Source organism: Haemaphysalis longicornis, unplaced genomic scaffold, assembly GCF_048455015.1.
Source record: "Haemaphysalis longicornis isolate Haplotype H1 unplaced genomic scaffold, Haemaphysalis longicornis Haplotype H1 scaffold_3, whole genome shotgun sequence".
Classification (NCBI taxonomy): domain Eukaryota; kingdom Metazoa; phylum Arthropoda; class Arachnida; order Ixodida; family Ixodidae; genus Haemaphysalis; species Haemaphysalis longicornis.
Window position 1 is genome coordinate 6,696,140 of NW_027526335.1, and position 24,396 is coordinate 6,720,535.

The following is a 24,396-nucleotide window of genomic DNA, read 5'->3' on the forward strand; positions in this document are numbered from 1 at the left end:
GGTCGTGCTTTGTGGTGAATCGGGTGTATGTTTCTTGGTACCGGGGCGACAGTGATGTTCTCTGTAACATGTACAGGAATGCGTTGTTTAGCGTTATTGTCTTTCGGGACTTCGTGACCCAGTTTTTGTAGGTTGTGTCTTCCCGTCTTGGTGAATTTTAGGCGTGCCAATTGGCTAGTTTTGTGGGCTTCAGCCAATTCCTCCCAAGTGTTGAGCAAGCCTGTTAAGTTCGGGTTCCTCAGTTATTAATTAAAACCGCCCGGCAACTAGATATCTTTCGCTGGGGTTAGCTTGTTTACCTGTATGGTGTTTGTTTTTATTCGCGGCGCTTTTGTGTCCACCCGACGAGCGGGCCTGGAGACGACGAATACAAACGCGTCGGTCAGTCCATAACAGCTGAAAGGGATGTAAGCTTTCGAAGGGGAATTTATTTGCGTTCGTTTGAGAAGCCGGCGGAGGGGAACCGTTGACATTTTAACGACCGCGATTACCGCCACAAGAATCCCCGAAGCGGACAGAAGCTGAAGGTCGGTCAAGGGGCCAATTCAAACATAGCAAGAGGTCACCAGACGTTCAGTCTACGGCGGTTGCACTGCTCAAAGTTACTGGGCGAAGTTTGAGCTCGTCACCCGTCCCAACCTGGCGACTCGGCGGCTGGGATGCGTCAAAGCGTAGGCGACCAGGCTTTGTTAGGCGCTCAACGTGTCGACAAAGGAAAGGAATTCTGGCGGCGCGGAGCACAAACATAGGCGTGCACGGTATGACAATACTTTAAGACGTCCCGCCCGGGAGCCGATTCCCGGTGTTAGGTCTGCTTTTAGTTGGTTGGTTTTCATTTCTGTTATACTGGTGTTTTGAGGAGTACCTCCGGGTTTCTATGAGAGTGAGAGAGGTGGGTCACGTGACTCTTTTGAACCGACCTAGCTTTGTTTGTCATTGTGGCCAATCAGTGGCCTAGTGTGGGCTAATCAATGAGCCATCCTCACTCTCAAATTGTGACGTCCCTTTTGTGGGCGGTGTTTTGTTGGTAAAACCGAGGAGTTCGAGGTTTTTGGGACGGGACAGACAGCGGAGGAGAGGAGAGGAGCGGCGAGCCCCGCTCGATGCGGGCCTTGCCCGACCTCTTGTATGCGATCGTGAGCCTTAAAGGTTTTAAATACGTAGTGTAAATAAAGTGTACATATTGTACATTTTGAGCTTGCTTGGAATAGCTCATCGTTTGCCACGTGCCGTCGACCACGAGCCAACGTTTCAGCGATCATCGTTTCATCGATCGTCGACTTCGGCGACCGATCCGCCTCTTTGAAATTTAAGTAGGCCTAATTGCAATAATTTGTCTGTAAAAGCAGTGAGGGGTAAATCGAGAGAAAACGTGTAGGCTTTTCGTATCGAGATTTTAAGTTTTTCATTTTCGTTATAGTTCAGGGCGTTCCATACGCGATTCTACTCGTTATAAAATGAGCCTTGAAGAGAAAACACAAGTTTGGTTCGAAAGATTGCCTCACTGGAATTATACTGGCACAACTGTTAACGCAAACTTCGCTCAAATAAGCTACATAATTAGGAAAAAGGGAATGACCATGCGACCCACTAGCTCATTTCCTGCAACAGAACCTATGATGCCATACTAGAATGCTGTGCGATTGGTGGAGGCCGGCAAAAGCAAACGCAAGTTAGGCAGGGCTCACCAGATTGCATAGTGAGCTATATGGCCGTAAAACATGCTGCACATTCATTTTAAGACACGAAAAACGGTGGAATAAACTGTTGAAGTTCCGAACGAACACGTAAACATGTACGCCAATGTGTACGAAACTACCGCCGGCCGAGCTGGACAACTCGCCGTCGCGCAGACGAATTTTGCGTTCGGGGCTCTTTGGGGCCAACGAACCGTTATAGCACGCCCAACCGCGACCTCGCTTGGTATCTTAATCTCTTGACAGGAAGTTTCCAGCATATCACCAACCAGCAAAGGTAAAAATAGAAATGAAGAGTTTAAGGAACAGCAAGCAGCGACGAGAAAGTGCCACTCATCGCAGTTTCGGAATGGTGGTCGTGTTGGCTTGGTGCTGTCGTTACGAGCTCGTTTTCAGCTTACAACGACTGAAAGCTTCAGTTTGTTCGAGTACTTTACATATAAATTTAGTTGCTGCGTCCTGAAGTGTCCATGTAGTACGGGAAATCGTCGAGGGGGTGCGACATCCCCGCCGGTGAAGAGATCTCCTTTCATGCGCTGCCCAACGACGAACCTCAGTGAAGCAAGTGGCTATGTTTTGTGAACTTTGGAAACGGAGGAGAAAGGGAGCTAAAATTATTGTGAATGCGCTCGCTTCATTTCCGTCAAAGTGATTACAGCAGGGACCCTTACGTTAGCTCACTCCTGGGACATGCCGCCGCTGGTACCCGACTTCGTCAAATCACCGTCGAAGCGCTCTAAGCTTGGAAAAAAATACCGTACACACGGCGCGCCTTGACGCTCGTATCTTTCTGGTCGGTGCAGAGGGCTCGCGCGAACGGGTTTCCATACACGACACCGGCCAACTGGCACAAGCGATACTGCTGCTTAAATTGAACTATTATTAACCGTAATAAAAATACGGCTCATACGTACCAGTCTGTATTCGTCCGTCGCGTCGGGGCTGACGAGGAAGCGGTGCCGACGGCTGGGCGTTCGTCTGTTGTGAGTATTGCGGAATGGTCGCTTTCCGGTTCATCCGTGCATCCCACAACTCCTGCCGCTCGTGCACTTAGAAGCATTGTGCGTTCAAGTGGTGTGAGGTTGTTAAATGCAAGCCCGAGCTCCTCGGCGAGAGCTTTGTTGTCCGGATCAGGCGATTCCATGACTAGGGCTTTGGGTGTACTAGGTTTTACTAGTATTTTTAAAATGTCCGCCGTCTCGGTTTCGGCACGAGTTCCGGTTCCTGTTTGATTCCCGCGAGTGGGAATCAAACAGAGTCGACATACGGAGTCGACATACTAGGTATCTATTCCATGTACCGGATCATATGACGCCATTGTTCACCGTCACGAAATGTACAATTTAGCGGGAGATTCAAAAATTTGGCTTAAATTGCCCTATTTCTCAGTGAATAAAGCATCATTTGCTTCCGGAAAAGCGCTTGGGGTACTATGAAACACCTAATCCTTCGAATAAAATAAACTTTCGTTTTGTCTTCATGGCTCCTTTAATGCTTGCACAATTTTAATGGTGTCATGTTCTTTGAGGCCATGTCGGCGATTTGTGTTACGGCGTGTGAGATGTAGAACATGATGAATTCTGGTTTGCAGGTTATTGAGGGTTGCCATGCCCGCGCCGTCTTGCTGTAGGGTAAGCACTAGTAGGTGGACAGTTTCGCCCTGTGGGATGGGCGCATTGTTCATTTGAAGTTCTATATCAGTAATTGGCGATGGGGGTCGACATCTGGTTCATTTTTAAAGGAGCAGTAATTCGGATTTATCTGGAGAGCAGTGCAGGCCACGTCGGCGAAGGTACTGTTCGGTGGTTTGAATTTTCTTCTTCCGAGGCGTCTTGCTGCATGCCGGCAGAGCCCGTGCGTGTCCGTATCACATCATTGGCGTAGATACTCTGTCTGATGCCTGCGATATTATCCAATTGTGCTGGAAAGTCTTTGATTGTCAAATTGAAAAGTAGTGGTGATATGACAGAGGGCTGGGGTGTTCCTTTCGGGCTTCTTTGTGCTTTCCGGTAATCTTGTTCAGCTGCCATTTTTCTTGTAGAATTGCGTCTCCTGGTAGTGCAGGGCAGTTTACTGAGCTGACACAAACACTAAGGATAATTTCTTAACGGATTAGAATTTTCTACCTTGCTCATAGCATACACCTCCTCCAAAGCTGTAGTATAAATTTTAGTATGCTGGCAAAAATGAAGAGGAAGGACTAGTTTGTTGTGAACCGTTGCAGCGAAAAACAATAGACTGGTGAGTGTATTTTTTAAAATTCAAGGCCAGCCCCAGGGTATTGAGACGCAGTTGCGATGCACGCCCTTCTTAAAACTTTGGGGCAAGGTTAGGCATAAACTCACAAGTGCGCCTTTTTCTTGCGTGGGAGCGTATATTCGTACTTTTGCAGATACATGCTGCGGTGTATGGAAAATGTAAATCGAGGGCCTGTGCCCTCGAAAAATAAATATGCCGGGGTTGCAAGGCCAGCGCACTGTTACGCACTCACAGAGTACCACTTACCCAGAAGAGTGTAAGACAGTGGGTTATTAAACGATCAATCAATCAATCAATCAATCAATCAATCAATCAATCAATCAATCAATCAATCAATCAATCAATATGAAGGGTGAGCGTGATCGGAAAAGGAATACGCCGGTTTTTAAAGTGACTGGTATGAGCCTGTGGCAGCAAAGAAAGAGAGCTACTAGAAAAGAGGGAGAAAGAGAAAGAGAATGCACCTTTATTTGGAACTCTGGTTTCAGGAGGAAGGGGGGCGGTGGTTTAGAGGGCCGCCGTGACGTCGAGGGCCCAGCCGGTGACCAGTACTTCTTGGCGGTATACCGTTCCGAGCACCCCACAGCCTTTCCCCAGAGAAGGGGGGGGGGGGGAGTATAGGGGGAATGGGTCACGCGGTCACAGAGGGAGTGATAGAGCGTGTCTGGAGCGTCACACAAGGGACAACTGGAAAACGGAAAGAGTTGAGAGTGCGTATGTACTAATATAGTGCGGTGGGAAAGAGTGTGTCTGAAGAAGGTGCCACATGTGGGCAGCCTCGGGGCTGTGGAGAGGAGTGGGGAGGGGGAGGTTGTCTACGAAGGAGGCCGTAATGTTGGGTGATGCCCCGGTACTGAATGGGATATTTTGGGAACGCCGTGTTGCGGTGCAAAAGAAGCGCCTGCCCAGTATGTCAGAGCTCGGCCTTGGTGGTGGGCAGCCCCACTACCACCCTGCCGGTGTGAGCCGGGTTCCACGGCAGCGTCAAGGGTTCCGAAATGGGTCGAGAGAGATGAATTACGAGGGCAAGTGAAGCGATGGTGCCCTTGAGGTAATTTCTGATGTCGTGCTGCGAATCTGATAATACAACGAGGGGGGTGGGTGTTTGAGTAAGAGCTAGGGCCGCTGCTAGACAACGTTTTTCTGTCGGAGTGTGAATCCTTTCAATAAAGGTCAAGGAGGGAAAGAATGGCGCGCGAGCGAAATGAAACGCGTTGTTGGGCAACACCTGTGATAGTCGGTGTGTGGTGCTTCAGGTGGAGAGTACGAAGCATTTCGTCTGCTAGGGTGCGTAACTAAGCGGTGCTACCTCTGCTTGATTGCTGGCACCCGCAGTCGCCTTAGTGAAGCGACTTTCAATTTTACGCGCGAGTGTATATGCCCCAATTTTAAAAATTTACGTCCAGAGTGTACGAGGCCAGGTGAAAATGTTGCCACAGCACCAAGAATGTGGTCAGCCAGCAACGCAGCAGTTAGGGAGGAATGATGCGCGTAATTTCGCTGCAGTGTCAATTGGAGCGGGCTCAAAGAAAAGGAAACAAGTATAAAAAAATAGGTAAACAATTACATAAAAACTAATATAGTAATTAGATAACAATGCTGGCACAAATGAAAGGATACGGAAAATACGGGCATATTTCATTGACCGGCAAAACATTTTTTGTTTAACTCAACGCGAGCTCAAAGCCGGCACCGCTTCACGCACGTCGCAAGCCTCTGAGTCAAAAAAACTTATTCAGAATAAGCCCCTCGTCAGAAAAACCAGTGTCCAACAAGTCAAGTATCTTTTATCTGAAAGACTGACTTTATACGCACGACGTCGTGGGGTCCGGCGGAAGCCATTATACGCACGACTAAGGTCCCTCACGCACGACGCGACTGACGCGCCCACGCGGCAGTTGCTGAAAACTAAAAGCACCCTCCCCATACGGGTGGGCGGGTTCCACAAGCCACTTGGCAGCTTCGAGGGATGCGGCATGGTATTCGATGTTGTGGCGCGATTTATTTGCTTTAGCGATTTCGATCACGCCTTTAGAGAATTTCAGCTCGAGAACATCGCCCTTTTCGTAGTGAAATCTACAAACACAGTGGACGTCGTCAATTCGCGGCTATGTGTTGAACTACTGCAAAAGAAACTGAAGAAAAAACCAGAAAATAGAGTCGGACATCGCCGTGAGTGTTAAAGAAAGCGTCGTAATATTTTCTGCCCGATCGGTGCAGTTTGTTGTTGAGTGTCGCGGTTGCTCGCATGACTGTTATATTACACACTGATGCATATACACATGTCATTTTGTTTTATTGTATGGAATAAACTGGTTATTTCTGTTTCTTGCGTGTCGGCGTCATTTCGTCGAGCGGGGTCGGGTCAGGCTTGCGCACCCTCCACACATGAACGAGGTTCCTTCACGACGTATACATAAACCATTCAGTTCTTGGTGTTCAGTGCACATTTGGTTTCTAACTTTTAGTGTGTACGTAAATGGCTAATGCCCGAAGGAAACATGATAGCTGTTATCATTGCTCAACACATGTGGATGTGCTTGAAATTAAATGTCGTGGGTATTCAGTTCGAAATGGTTAAAATTCAGCATGCATGCGGCCACCGAAATACGTTTCAGAATAAAATGAAATTTGGGTGCATCTGACTTCGTTTTTTTTTTTCAATGTGTTGAAACTGAACTTGAACTGAACTTTCAACTGCAATTGCAACTGAACTTTCTTAACGCGCATGAGTAGAACATATTAAGAGCCCCGAATTTCCCATCGGTACTAGGGAATATGGTCGGTGTGTCAAGGGCGTAACGTGGCACAGCGCATGTTAAATAAGTCGCATAGCGTCAATCGTAGGTAAAATAAATGCATTATCCGGTTCTATGTCTTGCTTTGCATCCATAACATCAGCTATGCTTTTCTTAATTGCGATACGGAGCGCGAAAGTTGGCGAAAAATTCGAGAAGCGTTGTACGGCTTTCATTTGAGCCATCGGCTTCGCGAACCGTCGTATGACCACCTACCGTTGTCAGGTGGTGGAGGGATTGACACCAAAGTGCCACACCCCAGAGCAGCAAAACTCAACCAACCATCATCATTCAACTCCGATAACGCCACTCAGGGTAGGGTCCCCCCCGGAGCGAGGGGGAATCTTTTGCTTTAGAGTGGCGACCCCTACCCCTGGACGCAAGGGTGGCGGTGTGAATGTCCATGGCTACGTGGAAAAGAAAAACGTTAGCCAGCCTGAAAATTTAAACAAACAAAGGTAACTGTTAGTAAACCACCTTGATGCTCCCCCCATCCTCCTCTAGGATCACCGCTGGATTACACCAAGTGGATGCGAAGGCCTGAGGCCCAAGCCTGAGCTGGTGTCTTCGCAGGTGGAACCAGGCCTCCTTCCGCACTTTCGCAAGCACTTCGTGGAGGCCTGGCTGCCGCTCAGAGTGAGTAGCAGCGCAGCGGGCCAACCAAACCTGATAAGAACATTCTACGAGGACCAAAACAAACTGGTATACTGCTACGCGCAAGAGCGGATTGAGGAACCTCAGAGTTTCGTAAGGGATGCTAGGAATGTCGAATAACTGTGCCAATTTTCGAAGGAGTGCCTGCGGGATTGCGCAGTCACGAAAGATGTGCGCCGTGGGCTCGGGCTCCCCGCAGAACCATCAAGGTGCCCCGCGGAGCGCACGAACCAACCCCACGGGGCCTGCCGCCGTGTGGCGAAGATAGGAAGGTTCCCGCGCGCAAACAGCCACTGAAAAGTCATACCCGTGGTGCGAGGGAAAACAGCGATACACCGCTTGGTAATTCGGCAAAACGCTCTCCCGGGGCGATTGCGACGGCCGGAGCAACGCGCCGGCGCGCCGCCGGTTGCTCTTGCTGCCGCGTTGGCGCGTCATTCGCGTCGTGCGTATAGTGGCTTCCGCCAGACTTCACGACGTCGTGCGTATAAAGTCAGTCTATCTGAAATAGAGAGTCGCTTTCAAACATTTACGACTAACATTCTTTGTGACAAGGCGAGTTCGTCAACTTACCGCCGTCGGTCCAGCGACGTAAAGAACTAGCTCCTAAAAGCACCGAGCGAGAATCTCTCTGCCGTGAGCACGTGGGATGAAAGCAAATAGTGACGTCGATAGCGCTCAACAGCTGCTCTCCGGAGGCAGCGTATCTCTGACGTTTATCGTTCGCGGCTTTCGCAGTTCAGGTGCGCCGCAAGCGAAGATGGATGCAGGCACTGCTGCCGTGCTGCAAAAATACCTCAACCTTGAGCAGCCGGACGATGTAATTTGCTGCACCTACGTCTTCGTAGAAGGGACCCTGGAGAAACCGCGGGCCAAAGCAAGAACCCTGGACTTTGAGCCAAAGAGCGTTGAAGGTGAGTTTGTGCTGGGACTCTCAAACTTAAGACGGTTTTGTCCAGTATAAATCTGTTTGTGTGGCATCTTCTTTTTTTTTGTTGCATACAGCGGACGTATGCGTACATGTATCGAAATATGTTCTATCTCCTATCGCATTCCTATCAAACTTACTTTAGTTTACACTAACGGGACTGGTGACGTGGGCGATGTCGGATATTTAATGCATCGAAGTTTTGTAGCACCTTGTATGGTTCAATATACAGACGACCGTAAGCTTCTACACCATAAAATATAGCCATCACATCTCGGCTGCAGGCATATGATGATGATGGTGATGATGATTATGATTATGATGATGACCTCAAAGTTTTTCGCACGTACCCACAAGGGGAGATTATACCTCTCATAATGATTTCTAGGTTTTCTTTTTCCATTTCAGCGCCACATAGTCCAATTTACTTTTTTCTTCATGTGTGGACTTAAACTAGTTATCTTCTGTCGACGCCTTAATGCGTCCACCGCTTATCTCTTTGCTCGCATACTGCACCTTTTTTTTTGTTTTTTGTAGCTGGGATTCGGGATGATGTATGCTTTCTACACTTTTCTTCAATGTTATATAAGGTCTCCTCGATTTGGCTGCACTTTGTGCACTAGTTCACAAAAGTGTCGTGCAAGTGGAGCGCCAGTTCTTTCAGTGCGAGTGCAGCCGTACACTAGCGCTTTCCGTGCAGCGGCCAAATCGAGGGCAAAAGTGCACAAACGTCGTCTGCTGAAATCCATGTTTGCGCGCTCGCGTTTTTTTTTTTATGGCGTCATTTTGCACTCACCTTGTGTTTCGTACACAAATACACTATCTTGTTGCACGTGACGACCATTCTCGTCTAAAACGGGAAACGCTGTCGTTTCTACTCCGTTTACTGTTGGAGCCGCCTGCTGCGGTGCGCACCAGAAAACGCGGCAAAGCACGCTGCACCTTGCACGAGACGAGAACTCGCACAGAGGCCAGTGCAGAAGTGTAGAAGAACTTGTGCAGCACTGCATCAAATCGAGGGCCGAAGTGCAAGTGGCGCGAGCTGCACTGGCAAATCGAGTGCGAGAGTGCTACACCGCCTCAACTCGTGCAGAAAGTGTAGCCAAATCGAGGAGACCAATAGTTAACTACCGGCGTCTTACACTGACAGGCTGCGTTTATATGGCAATGGATCAGTGGCATCCCCCCGCTAACACAAAAGGTTGCGAAACGTTTACGCTGCGTATATCTCTGATGATAAAAATTGCTAGAAAATGACTAGGAAAAAACGCCCGCCGCTCTGACGATGGCTTCTTTTTTTGCTAATGTCCAGCAGGCTCAACCTTTTCTATACGATTTAAATGCAGTTATGTAAACGTCGAGAAACATCCGGTTTAGAATAGGTATTATAAAGGACCTGTAAAATTCGTTTTGTTTGCATTACTGAATCGGCGTATAAGACGTCTTCTAACACCTACAAAACACCGGTTTAAAACTGGTGGTTGGGATACAATTATAATCTCATTGCTGCCGTATTACAGCTCCATTTAAGTATCCTGATAGGCGACGATTACGTGCCTTTTGTTTGCGCCCTAGACGCCATTGTCGAGTAAAATAACGGTAACAGTGCAGCGCACGGCAAAATACAACGCACAGCACACCATCCGTGCGTCACAGAATCTTAGGAAGGAATAATAGAAACACAACGACGCCAAACATTTTATTGAATTCAGTGCAACACATTTACAAACACTATATTGAATGATTTACGGTTTTATTCTGGTTAAGATGACTAGTGTGAAATGACTGTCAATTTCTTCACAAGATTCCGGCCTGTCTCGCATCCGTCTTTCGCTGGCTTGGCAGCGGCGACGATTTCATTAGAGCGCTCCACTGAAAAAGGGGAACGTAAGAAAACACAAACTAGGTTTAACACACTGCGCCCACTGAAACCGCACACAAGAAAGAACTATGATACCTGCAAATTCAACCGTCAAACGTTGCATACGACCCAGGTTTCAAGTATAAATAAACAATACAGCCCCACCAAGTCCGAAGAACACGGGATTTCCCACAAACCGGCACCGAGTGCGCATGCGCAGTTTGTGCTACATTCGCCTCCGTTAGTAGACATGTCGACGGGTGAATCTCCATTGGCGCCCCGCGTCTGTGAAGCGCGGCTGTAAGGTCCACTTATGAGATCAGCGGCCAGGCGTCCGGGCTGCGCGTGAGAACCCGCCAATCTGTCTGGTGGCTCAGCATGGTGGACTCTACGCTGCAGCCGTCGCCAATTCGTCACGGCGCGCACGGAAGACGGATTGTCTGGCCGACCGAATACCACGGGGATAACCCCCCATTGAAAACGCAGACGGCGCCGCCGGATTCCGGGAAGCGCCGGGGAGGTGTGATTACCGACGTCGGTACGAGCGCCACGCCAGCCTCCATTGTTAACGCGCCATGGTCAGCACGACGCACAGTCGTGCCTTTCGCCCTCACCCCTCGGGGTCGTACGCGCCTGCTGGCCCGCGGTCCGTTGACCCAAAGATGGCGGCGACTCATTGGATATTCCGTAGCACGCTGAGGGACAGCTGTCTACGTGAATTTGGGCACTCCCTTACGCGTGTGCGAACGCTACAGGGGCGTTCCCGAGAGAGTGTGATCTCGAGGTGTTATAAGGCCGAACTTGGCCGTTAGAAATCGTTCTTGTCTGAGCGCCGAGCTGGGCAGTTCCCGGCGGGACAAGGAGTCACGACCGTTGAAGCTAGGTTGGGATTTGTGAGCCCCCTAGGATAAAGGTTAGGATCGCGTCGGAAGTTTAGGGTGCAGCGCCGTACCGGGCAACTAGACGGATCCTGCGGCGAGACAGGGTCTCGGCCGTCGTATCTCGAGCGGTTTCTGTACGCTCCGAGGATAGGAGAGTTAGACGAAGTTGAAGAGCTCAAGTGATTTGTGCGCACTTGGAGCTAGCGTCTAGCTGAAGTTGGAAGTTTTTCTTTTCATTACTCGTGTACCTAGTTTTCCTACTGTAAATAGCTGTATATAAACTCTTCGTTTCACTTAATCAACCCCAACGCCTCGAGTTCGTCAATTTGACCGCCGTCTACAAGAACTTCAACACCATCGCCCTGCCAGCCCCCTGCCAAATCAACCGGAGCCCGGGCGATTGGGTTCCTGATCGACATCGGACTTCGGGGAAACGAACCACAACCATCTTTACTGGCGCAGCCGACAGGATTTGGCAGAAGACAACACCAGGCCACAGCTAAGGGCAGCAAGCGGACGCAAGCCTGTCTCCATCGGCACCAGCCGGGCTCCGCGCGGAGTGGAGCGGCAGAGCCAAGCCAGCGCACGGGGCCAACGACGCGGCCGCCGACCACTGAAGGTGCGGGTGAGTGGGATTTCTTTCGCTTCGTTGTGGCGGTGTAGGCCGAGTCTGGGGTTGCATGGTAGTCACGCGGAGCATTCTGGCGAACATGGCGGCAGGAGCGGTGGTCCAAGCGGAGTATGATACGATAATTCCTACACAAATGGAGTTGGAGTTTCAAGAGCGAGAGGAGGAAAGAGCGCGAGAGGCGGTGGAGCGAGAGAGAAAAGAAGCGTGCGAAGCGGAGGAGAGGTTGAGAAGAGAGGCGCGAGAATCAAAGGAGTGTATAGAAAAACTTCGGCTCGAATCTGAAGAGCGGTTGCGAAGGTATGAGTTGGAGTTGGAGCGGAGAAGGCAGACGTCCTTGCGCTCGGACACCCGCGAGCAGAAACAATGGGGCACAGGCCCAGCGAGTTTTATAGCGACAGTGAAGTCGAATGGCGCCGGCCAATGTTTCCGAGTTGAACTTGGTGATGCCAAAGTAAGTAGTCGGGGCTCCCTACACGAGGCTAGCATTTCCGCCGGTGTCGAACGGGTGGAGACGGACGTTGTGATGAAGAGCGACGAGGTAAGCGCGTCCGGTGATACCGTAGAGCGGTGTAATGAAGTGATGCTCGAACATGACGAGCAGGCTCGCAGGCACAGTTTGGGGATGGAGCTGCAGCGCATAAGGCAGAACCCGTCGAGGAGGCCCAGTTATGCACTGACAGCAAAGTTGAATGGGGAGAGCCCGTTTTTCAACTTGAACCCGCGCGAGAACGAGATAAGCGGCCGTGGCTGCGCACAGGTGGTGAGCGGATCAGCCGGGAACAGCTGCATGAAAAGAGAAGCGAGCGCGAAGAGTGTTCCAGCGAGCGCGTCCGGTATAAGAGCAGAGTCAAAGGGTACTCCTGTTGCTGCGAGTGTATGGCCGCAAGTTACGTTTGCACCAGACACTGAGCTAATACATGCCGAACTTGCTAGCACGGGCAGCACCCAAACTCTAATCGGTGGACCGGAGGAGATTGGAGTCGCACAGGAAAGTCCTGGGGCCCGCCGCGTTCCATATTCCGCTCAAAAGGCGCACGAGAAAGTGAACTCCGTGTCGGGCGTTCAGGTGCTCGCCCCGAAGAGAAAGGAGATAGAAGATGAGAAAGCATGTGACGAAACGGATCGAAAAAGAGAGTGAGTTGACGATCAGGCTGAGGAAAAGCAGGAGTTAAACGCGGATAAGGGAGCTGAGAAGGTAGACTCGGTTGAACATGTAGAAAATGGAAGAGAAAGTGAGAACGCGAGAAGACGAAGATTTAGGAGCTCAGAGCATTTGAAGAGGGTAGGAGCGATACGGGGATGTATTGTGGGTTAGGCAGTCTTGAGGGTGAGAGTGTACCCGAGGAGGCTGATGGAGAACACCAAAACGCATGCGTGGAGACTGCGAAACAAAGAATGAAAGCTTTTGAGGAGGTTAGGAAGGAGAGAGAAAAACCATGTGAGGAGACAGATGCCGAGGAGACAGGGGAACGAGACGCAATCGGCGATCTCGCGAAACCGGTGTCTGAGATAGAGCTTCGTAGCTTTAGTATCGGTTGCGGCCATTACCGATATTTAGTCGCGAGCTGCGCTGGGTGGGTTGACGCACTAAGTTCTGCGACCTGGCAGTATGTCACAGGCCCTGATTCTGAGTGGTGCCAGGATGAGTGCGCGCTGGGACAGCTGAAAAACTGTCTTTGTCAGGCCGCTGCTCAGAATGGACATAGCGTGAACGAGGGGTCTTTGGTAATAACAGGTGCTTGTGAGGTTGTTGCTGTGGGGCAGTCTGTGCGTAGGGGAAAGAATGATCCCGAGAAGGCCGTCGCGTTCGCGGGCCGCCGTTCCGCTCCAGCAACAAACCTTCGCTGACGCTGCCAGCACGCAGCATTGCCGTACGTTGGGACATTGGAGAGGCATGGCCGCGTGGCCTATCGGACAGAAAGCGGAGTCGCATTTTGTGATACCACTCCGCCTTCCCCGGAGTTGTGTTCGCCTCATGGGGCTAAATTGTCGAGACGTGTTAACATTGCAACGCTACACGGTCCGGATAATCTGCAGAGGGGTTGTAAATACGCGAATGCACTACCCTGTTTTCAGAATGTTGCTTGGGGAGGCCATTATTGAATTGCCTCCCAGCCCCAATACCGCCACGATGGACGTGAACGTTCCCATTCACCCGTCCCTTTTCGTCGGTGGTGTGTCTGTGTGTGTGTGTGTGTGCCATGGTTGTGCGCGACGAGATGCCTTGGTTGCTCGATCCGTGCACCGAACTGAACTTTCTGTGCACCGCAAGTGAGCGAAAGCACAGCCGAACATTCTTGAGGGAACGTTATCAGGCTACGCCGTCACGGAGGATATTTGCGCGCGTGCGCATAGTGACAATGCAAACTTTCTTAACGTTTTATTTTTGTTGACTGCAAAATGGCCCGTGTTGTTTGCCAGTCCTTATTCCTTTTGTTCTTGTTGTCGAGTGCCGGAATGTTTGTGCGTGTTTGCAGTTATAGCGCGCATCAGTGTTGTAGGTTGAGTTGTCTCGTTGTTCGTGGCGTTTACGCGCCCCGGAGACACGACCCAATTTCTTTTTACTCGCACCTAGTGTTTTTAGCATTTTTTTTGTGTTTCCGGTTTGCTAGAGTATTCCGTCCCTGTTGAACGGCTAGTGAATAGGTTGTGTCTGTAGTTTAGGTGAGAGAGGGTTCGGATCAGCTGCAGAAATGGAAGGGGGCTCATTTGTTGTTACACTTAGCTCCTTCCACGTGTTTTTTTTTTGTTTTGTTTGTTGGTTCCGCTGTTATTACTGAAGGAGAGATGAAACGAGAAACCCTTTTAAATTCTTTTCGGATTGACTGAACCAAGAGGTCCAGTAACCCTCTTAAAGGGGGAGTTGTAAGGTCAACTTATGAGATCAGCGGCCAGGCGCCCGGGCTGCGCGTGAGAACCCGTCACTCTGTCTGGTGGCTCTGCACGGTGGAATCTACGCTGCAGCCATCGCCAATTCGTCACGGCGCGCACAGGAGACGGATTGTCTGGCCGACCGAATACCACGGGGATAATCCCCCATTGAAAACGCAGACGGCGCCGTCGGATTCCGAGAAGCGCCGGGGAGGTGTGAGTACCGACGTCGTACGAGCGCCACGCGAGCCTCCATTGTTAACGCGCCCTGGTCAGCACGACGCTCAGTCACGCCTTTCGCCCTCACCCCTTGGGGTCGTACGCACCTGCTGGCCCGCGAACGGTCCGTTGACCCAAAGATGGCGGCGACTCATTGAATATTCCGTAGCACGCTGAGTGACAGCTGTCTACGTGAATTTGGGCACTCCCTTACGCGTGTGCGAACGCTACAGGGGCGTTCCCGAGAGAGTGTGATCTCGAAGTGTTATAAGGCCGAACTTGGCCGTTAGAAATCGTTCTTGTCTGAGCGCCGAGCTGGGCAGTTCCGGGCGGGACAAGGAGTCTCGACCGTTGAAGCTAGGTTGGGATTTGTGAGCCCCCTAGGATAAAGGTTAGGATCGCGTCGGAGGTTTAGGGTGCAGCGCCGTACCGGGCAACTAGACGGATCCTGCGGCGAGACAGGGTCTCGGTCGTCGTTCCTCGAGCGGTTTGTGTACGCTCCGAGGATAGGAGAGTTAGACGAAGTTGAGGAGCTCAAGTGATTTGTGCGCACTTGGAGCTAGCGTCTAGCTGAAGTTGGAAGTTTTTCTTTTCATTACTCATGTACCTAGTTTTTCTACTGTAAATAGCTGTATATAAACTCTTCGTTTCACTTAATCAACCCCAACGCCTTGAGTTCGTCAATTTGACCGCCGTCTACAAGAACTTCAACACCATCGCCCTGCCAGCCCCCTGCCAAATCAACCGGAGTCCGAGCGATTGGGTTCCTGATCGACACCGGACTTCGGGGAAACGAACCACAACCATCTTTACTGCGGCTGTTCGCTCTCTACTGGCGGTATACTTGTCCAGACATGCATCCTGATGTGCCACCGTTTTTCATGAAGTGTACAGTGCTTGCTTCGGCTGCTGCCGCACATGGCGCCCGCCGCAGCTGACTGAATGTGCTCGTACGTTAGGAGCAAAGAACTTGAAAGACGCTTTTACTCAAAAGAAAAAAAATTCGGTTGATCCCTCTTTCATAGGAATAGGTAAAACACGAACGTGTGATGTACCTTCACGGGATCAGTTGAATGTTTATTCTGCACCGATATGAACTTGCACATCGCTATTTATATTTCGTCGGTATGGCACCGTCATACTTATCAACATTAGACACCGGATTACACGCGCCGGAGCACTATCTATGTAAACCCGGAAACCATGCGAAGAAAACCGAGCGGGTTGCCAACGAATCGTTTGGTGAACTCGCGGACCGCTGCAGCGAAAGAACATGACTTGCGGGGCTGTCTTGTGGCTGTGTTTGGCGAGCGACAACCTGCTCATGCGTCGCTTTCGCAAATGTGCGACCATTTCGTCACTGCTCCGTAGAGTGTATGGCACACGGTTGTGTTGCAACGAACTCAGCTGACGCCAACTGCCGGTGCTCATTAGAATCGTTATGCACTACTTCGCTTCACCTCTGAGACGGTAGCACCATCGAAATAGAGGAGGTTATAGGAAAGATATATGGCGCGTTTTTACGGCAGTCTGCGTTTCAGCTCGTAGTGGAGTCGGTAAAGCGCCTGGCACCTCCCGTTGCGGCGACGGAGCACCCGCCTCGAATGCTGGCGCAGCCGCGTTTTTCTGGCCATGCCATTTCCGTGACGGATATGACGTCAGTCAGATCTTGGTGGATCCCGGCATAAAACGCTTTCGTGTTAAAAATTGCGTCTCACACCAGAACAGCTGCGAAACATGGCATGACTTGCATTGATAACGCGAGTACCTTCTCAAAGTCAGAAAGCAAGCCCGTAACAGCGCAAAAAACGAGTGGCACTAGCTTCACTGCGAAGCAACATACGCTGGCCAACGACTTCTCCCGCCTTTTTGGGACCGAAGCGGCGCTTACATTTGGGACCGGCCGCACGAAAATTCTAAATTATCGTTATTAAATATTAGCACGAAAAATAACGGGCATGAAAAATATGAAAGATAAAGCAGCAGCAGTTTCAAGCACGGAATATTATTCGCGTCCTTCTTGAAACGCGCGGTGTGGGGTACCATGCTGCAGACCCGTTTACCTCAACAAAACACAACTGCACCATTCATATAAATGCGAAAGCACTGTATAACCGTTACGCACCTAACCAAAACCACAAAAGAAAAGATGCCGCTTGGGTTTTGTACTCACCTTACCAAATGAAGCGAATGAGAGTACGCCGTCATCAGGCAGGGCGTTTTGTCTCGTGGGTGGACTGCGCCCTGACGCGCTCCTTGCAGAGCACTGGCGCCGGATGCGCAGTCCGTTGCAGGACTATTGTTTTTCCTTTGGCCCTCTCAAAGCGATCTGCGCATGCGCTGTAACCCACCCCCTCGAACACGACTTGCCACGGGAAGCACTGGTTCCTTTGGCAGCGGAAACGCCCTTCCAAAAAAATTGCCCCCACCTCCCCGAAGGGAATCGTGAGAAAGTGCGAATGCATTTCTTGCGCCGAGAGTACACGGCGTAGTAATTCTGCCATCGCCTTGAGAGGCGCAGTACCGGCGAGGGGGAGCTGTCAGACGAGAGGAGAGGCGCGCGCCGAGGGTGAGTGCAAACCTAACGGGGGGAGAGGCGCGCCAGCTGCAGAGCATGTGACGTCACGGCGCGAGGAGAGGGGGAGCAGACGCAAAGGCGCCAGCGCGCGGTCACGTGGGAGTGTGACGTCACGGCGCGAGGAGCGGTGCGGGAGCCGGCGCGGGCGCGCGCAGCCACGGCGCGGGAGGCGGGGCGCGCGCGGGTCACGTGGGGTATGACGTCGCTGCGCCGTTGCTACTGACGCTCCTCTCCGCTCCCCGCGCCGTTGCTAGGGGAGAGGAGGAGGAGCGCGGATGACGGCGGATTCAGGGTCGCTTATAAAGTGCATCGCACTTAAAAACGTCTTTTCGGCGAATCGTCCAGACCGAATAAATCGGTACCATTTCCTACGTCGAGAACACGACTGTAAAGCGCTCAGATAAAACAGGAATTAAAAAGTGCGTCTTTTCGACGAATGGGGAGGCTGAAATAAATCGGTCGCTCCACAATCGTATTAAGTGGATCTAACGTGGTCGAAGATTTGTTTCGGCCAATGTATCTGCGAAATCGACCTAAAGGCAATTTGTGCTACCTGGGCCGCTAGATCGGCCAGTGGTGTGGTTATTCCAGTAAGATGAGTTTTCACATCGATTGCTCCGGAGCTTGCCGTCCTCCCTGACGTACGGTACATAAACCAAGATTTACGTCTGAAATTAGCTATTTTTTATTTGAAGGCTGCTCTACAGTGCATTCAAATCGCCGTGTTTCGGGGGACTTGTATTTATTTATAGAGCACTTGGACCCTTGAAACAGGTGCTTAGACTGGAGTGGGAGGAACAGACAAGTAGTTAAGGCAATGCATGACAGGAAAGCCCAGGGACAACGGGGCCCTCACAAAAGTTGGCTACAACGTGACCGCAACAAAAACGAAGAAATGAAAAAAAAAAAGCCGTCAGACTTGCGCGTTCAACTTAAGAAAACGCATTTCTCATAGCACACAGGTAACACGAAACAGAACGGAAGAATAAAATAGTAAATCAATGCTGCCTACAGTAACAGGCAAGCGAACGCTATGTACAGAAGTGATTGATTGATTGTAGGGTTTAACGCGCCGACGCAACGCAGGCGATGAGGCGCACTGCATAGGAGGGCCGCGGATTAATTTTGACCACCTGGGGATCTTTAACGTGCGCCTCCATCGGAAAAGCGGCAGCCGCGGCCGGGAATTATCTACGGAAGTACTGCACCTGTTATGTATACATACGTAATTCCAATACGCGTAAAAGGACCGATCGCAACAAAACGAAAAAATTAGTAACCTTCCACTCTGTGAAGCAGGATTACCTGCGAAGCTGGACGAAGTACACGGAGTGCATGAAACAACACACGTGTATTTGTGATTAGCTATTGTGCACAATTCCAAGCCAATTAGCTGAATACCACTTTAAAGAACACGAGCGTTATTCTAGCGGACAAACATGGAGCTGTCTGCTTCCCTCCCGGGCCTTAGGCATCATTAGTTTGCGTAACACACCAACCCAATCCGCTCGACCACTGAGGATACCGTACAGGTCGCATTTCATTCAAAGCCTCGCCTTCTTCTTTGTGTCATCTTCGGAGATGTTCTCGAACGTTTCCGGCACGAATAGGACATTGCAGTACTTGTACAGGGGCCTATCCATCAAGTACTCGAACAAGGTCTTGTCTTGATGTTCGCTTTTTTGCCACTTCGGCGGACTTGTAGGCTTGTGTATGAGTCGGCGCTTGATGTGAACCTCCACCGCGCTGGCGTCCCAGATGTGGCGAGGGGGGTCTGCAGGGTTCCTTTCACTTTGATTAAAACGTTCACTACCTGGCCTGGGATGCCATACTGACCAAGGACGTGAGAGAGACGCCTTATGAACATAAATGGCAAACGGGGTGCCATCAGGCGCTCCTCGACCGCGTTCAGGTGAGGGATATGAGACGGGCGCGGCGGGCATACGTAGCCGAAGGTGGGCGCGTACTTGGGTATTACACTCTTCACTAGTAACTCCTCGCACGATTCACACACGATGAAGGCCCTGACGTTGCAAGCCCTTTGCAGAAAGTTTTCCTCCAGCATCTGAAGCGCAGCCTCTGTTACGTCCGAATCCTTAAAGGGACACTGAAGTGATTTGTAAACATTGCGAGATTACTAGCGCAAATTGTAGTACGGAGTCCACAGGCCACGTTTCAACCACTCTGAGTGCGTTTACGCAAATTTATTTAGTAGAAAAATCCATTAGAAAATGCTGTCCTCCTCTCCGCATCCACGCCCATTTACTGTGGCGTTTTCATGGGACGTCAGGAGGAGATGACTCGGCTTGACTGCGCTACTGCACAGCTCGCCGACTTTCCGACAGTCAGTCGACCCAGCGTTTATGGTCCAGCGCTTAGTCCGCCAGCCACCGACGGGTCGTCGCAATTCGTTCGCTCAGTTGAAACTAAGCCACGACACGTTTATGGATAGACTTTAGTTTGTTAGTTTGTACACTGTATCAAGCTCCAAGTCCAGGTCGCTCCACACAAGCGCTGCAAAAGCGCACATGCGACGCTTCGCTTACTGATACGCGAAGGAAAATCTAAGGCCACTTGAAGGCGGGAGAAGTAAGCGAAGCCAATATAAGTACTAAATAAATAAAATCTACGGAAACTTTTACCCTACAGCGTAAAACTAGGAAGCAGGAAGCACTTTTTTGCGCTGGGTGAACAAGCACAGTGGTCAGCAGCACGACTACGCATCTGCGAACGCTTTTCCGTCTATGAAAAGCAATTGCTAGACGTGAGATATTGTGGAAACTAGGGGGACGCTTACTGCACGAGCGTAATACAACAAATAGTCACCTAAGCTGCTTGAAATGCTAAAACTAAATAAAAGTGTAAACTGGTTATACATTATATACCTTATATTTCCGCCGTCGACGGCGCTGGTACGTCCTTCAGGCGATTTGTATGTCGAGAAGAAACATACAATTCTGCACAGAGTGTTGGCGGTGTTTTTGTGGGGAAGGGAAAAGGTTTGGGCGTGTTGGTTGATCGTCAGACGAAAAACAAGCGCTAAATAAAAACACAGGACGAGGAGTGGACGGGACAAGCGCTAACTTTCAACAAAAAGTTTATTGCAGAACCAGCGCTTATAAACACGTCTGGCCAGCATGAAGAGAGGGGAAAAGAAAGGGAAACATAAAAAACGGTGGGCAAAACAAGAAAAACAGTGACGTGCCGCCTATGACAAAAAATCCAATTCAAGTTTCGATAAAGCTACAGACGGCCTGCTGACGCATTGATCCCCCGACCTTGCTATCTCTGCCGCTTCAACAATTTCTCTTGTCAGGCCCGAGCGGTGAAAATACAAGACGGTTGTTTGGTCGTACAGAGGGTGACACAGCCAGCTGGCCGTCGGTAGCAACGCTCCTGACCTTGTTCTTGTGCTCTTGGAGGCGAACGTTTAAGCATAATCCGGTCTGGCCGATATAGTGTCTGCCACACGACAGAGGAATTTTGTACAGAACGCTACGTCGGCATTTCACAAAGGCGTCTCTGCGCTTGATGGCGCAGGTCGGTTTCCGCGCACGCGTGGGACAGCTCAACCTGCTCAAAGCCAAAAGCTTGTTAGGCGCCGTGAACACGACCTTGACCCCTGAACATTGCCCAACTTTCTTGATATTATGCGAGATTTTATGTAAGTATGGGATGACAGCTATCTTTTCTTTAGCTCTTCTTTCTTTGTCCTTTCTCTGGTTTTCTGCCTTCTGCTCATCACTCAAACGAGAGTCAATTTTTCTTTTGCATTGGAAGCCTTCCGCGACGGAAACAATAACCTGCCTGGGAAAACCCGCGGCTTCCAAACGTACCACCTGCTTGCCAAGGCTTTCATCCACCGTGTGTTGGCACGACTTGCTGAGAGCGCTAGACAGGAAAGACAGAACAATACTCCTCTTGACCAGCTTAGAGCGTGCCGAGCTGTACGGCAGGGGCGGCTTGTTGGCTCTGGGCTCGTACACTCAACACACGTGATCATCTTCAAAACGCAGCCGCAAATCCAAAAACCTGATGCTGTCATGTTCGGGCAATTCACACGTAAAAATGTTTACTGCCTGTTTTACGTAAAATGTTTAATGCCTGTTTTACGCCGCTCATTTTTACGTGTGAATGGCATTGGCAAAAATGGCATTAGCAAAAAAAGCAAAAAATGGCATTGGCTTTACCAACTGTGGAGGTGCTTCCCCCGCTTGCTTGCGTGTTGCTAGCGCGTTATCGCCAATACCTGTTGGCCGAGGACACGTCTGATCACGGGCAGCACACTTCTCCGGGACTCGAGCACCTCAGGTTTCGTTGGAAAAGGAGCCTCTGCCAAACTCGCTTGTGCGAAGTTTCGCTGAATTAGTGTCGTTGTGGTGTTCCCATTTAATAGGTACCTATACCGGGTAGATCTAACAACCTCACTCTTGTGCCACTTCTGCCAGGAAATTGAATCAGATGAACATTTCTTCCTTTTTTGCCGCCGATTCTCTCATCATCGAAGAAGGCTGCTAAAGGCTCCCCTGCGGCGCCTTGGAATGCCGCTAACTTTGCCAGTGCTTTTGTATTTTGGGGGCAAGAAGGTAGGCCACTGCCATGGGGATGTTTTACACGCCATCCATTCCTTAATTTCAGAGACTGTCCGTCTGCCTTGCTAAAACAATGCCAATCAGGCTCTCTCGTTCCTCTTTCTTTTTCGATTTCTCTCATCAGTCTACGTACTGATTCTTTCTTCGACTGTACTATTTTGCCTTATCTGGTTCTTTTTAATGAAAAAAAAATCTTCTTGGCCAATCCCCCTGAGTGGGTATGCGCTACTTTCTGGGCCACCACCACCACCACCACCACCACCACGAGCGCTCGGAATTTTCTTGGTTGTACTTTAACTGCCAGGCGGTCGCTGCAATTTTGGCCAATCTCGCTAAGTGGGTATGCTTGGCTTGACAAACATGTGCCGGGGCCGTTGGGTGGTCTTCGCGAGGCGCAGACACACGGGTGCGTGGCATTAGCTTGGTTGTGGCATTATCTTGGGCATAATCCGTGGCATTATGCCCGCGCTCACGTGCGCGCGTTTGGCAATTTCTTGGTATTTTTAACTGCGGACACGAAAAATCACGATTTGCTAAAAATTTTCGCTGTTAAAAAAATTGCCTATACAAACGGGAGGACCTGAAGAACATGAGCAACGAAAGCTCGCCACCAGACTGCTCAGCCCGCCCCCTCGGGTGGCCCGAGCCAGACTTAGAGAGAAGAGGGAGGAGCTGAAAGGAATGTAATATTAGTTTAACTTTAAAGTAATGGTTGCGAACCCGAAGAACGAACATGCGGCGTATTTGGAAAGCCGGAACACTTAGAGCCCCGTGCAGGGCTGCTATGGCCTTCTTATCGATGTTGACACGTGTTAAGAATGCATTGGCCGCAAAACACAGGTTATCATGGTAAAGTAAATGTAAGTGTTTCAGGCGATCGCAGTAAGGCCTTATTTCTAAGGCTTTAACCTCGGATATACTTAAAAGTGCAGTAGGGGGAGCACGCCAACGTTAAGCACTGTACACAAAACTGATCAATTTTCTTTGGACGCCTTCGAATTTGGATATATTCAGGGCAGTACATATACGGGTGACATACGATATAATTATATTCTGGAATTAGTCCTATGAAAATTTTACATGCCAGGATTTATTTATTGTATGGCGAGAAGTGATCATCGAAGGTACCCAAGCTTGCGAACAGGTTCTTTTTAAAATAGAAGATATGCGCATTCCACCTAAGATCTGCTCATACTGTGATCCCTGAATATTTAAATTGCTTAAAACTGGAAATACATTGGCCTTTGATGAAATGCGAGTATTAAAAAAAATGATTGCATTTTCTTGTTAGCGACATTTGCATTACTGCAGTGGAGCACCTATTTTTCATAAAGCTTCATTTAAGAGGGCTTCGTCTATATTATTGTGTATGAGAATGCAATCATCGCGAATATTTTTACCTTGACAGATACTGTTGTACGATATCATTAACGGAGATTAGAAACAGCTGCGGTCTAAGTATAGAGCCCTCGGGAATGCCAGAATGGGCTAGTGAAGGTGTGGGGGACGTGTTACTTTTACTTGAACGCTGCTATCTAAGGTTAGGGTAACATTTTATCCAGGCCACGAGAGAACCATTTTAAAAGATGGTTATTTGATAAGAGTTTCCGGTGGGAGAGGCGATCGAAGGATTTTTTGAAATTGATAAACATCGTATCTACTTGACTTTTACGATCTAGGGCTGACTCAAAATCATGGGTTGTCTAGCTGCGTTACTGTCGATCGTCCTCGACGGAAGCCATGCTAACGGCTGTTATCAAGTACACTGTGAGTGGCTAAAAAGGCATGAGGTGCTTAATTATGATATGGTCAAGGATTTCGCTTCATACGCATTAAAGGGTGATTGCGCGAAATAATGATATTGTTGAAGGGTTGTCTCCTATCTGTGGATATAGGGGGGATATTACCAAATTTCCAGTCATGAGGCAATTTGGCTCGAGATAAAGAGGCCTCGAAAATAATGCACAAGTACTTGAAGACCATTTGGCATACTGCACAAGAAAGGCCTTTGGTATGCAATGAATTCCTGGGAATATTTTCTTATCAAACTTTAGCAGGAGAGACATCACACCTTTTTACCGAAACTGAGGCATTTATCATTGCCGGGAGGGAAACGAATTCATCAGCAGGTGGCATAACCTCATCGTCGTAAGTGAACGCCAAGCAAAAGAAGTAATTCTGTCCGTTACAGTCTCGCCATTAACACCAAGGTTGTACGAATGCTTCTTTTCGGAAGCAATGGTTCTTTTAAGGCATAGCATTATTTGCTGAGTGCCTCCAAAGCCAAGACCGCGCAACGCCCTTCATTCCCGCCAATATGCAGAGTTGGAGGAAGTAACACCTTTAATCGTTATAATAGTGTAGATAATATTAGATAATTGGTCAGACATAATTCAAAAAAAAAAAGAAAAAGAATAATGGTGAAAA

The 24,396-nt window shown here is 49.7% G+C and overlaps 1 protein-coding gene across 6 annotated transcripts in view; it reads left to right on the forward strand.

Moving 5' to 3' along the window:
• LOC144173901 (glutamine synthetase-like) overlaps nt 1-24,396 on the forward strand; it is a 47,371-nt gene that overhangs the window by 7,159 nt on the left and 15,816 nt on the right. For 2 of the 6 annotated variants that reach the window (XM_077702227.1, XM_077702229.1), the window contains one exon: nt 8,147-8,322. In XM_077702227.1, the coding sequence (XP_077558353.1) occupies nt 8,169-8,322 (154 nt within the window). In that variant the 5' untranslated portion in view covers nt 8,147-8,168. Of the gene's footprint in view, nt 1-7,258; nt 7,391-7,437; nt 7,457-7,771; nt 8,323-24,396 lie in introns of those variants that run through there. The other 4 variants (XM_077702225.1, XM_077702226.1, XM_077702228.1 and 1 more) reach the window with 4 other exon arrangements.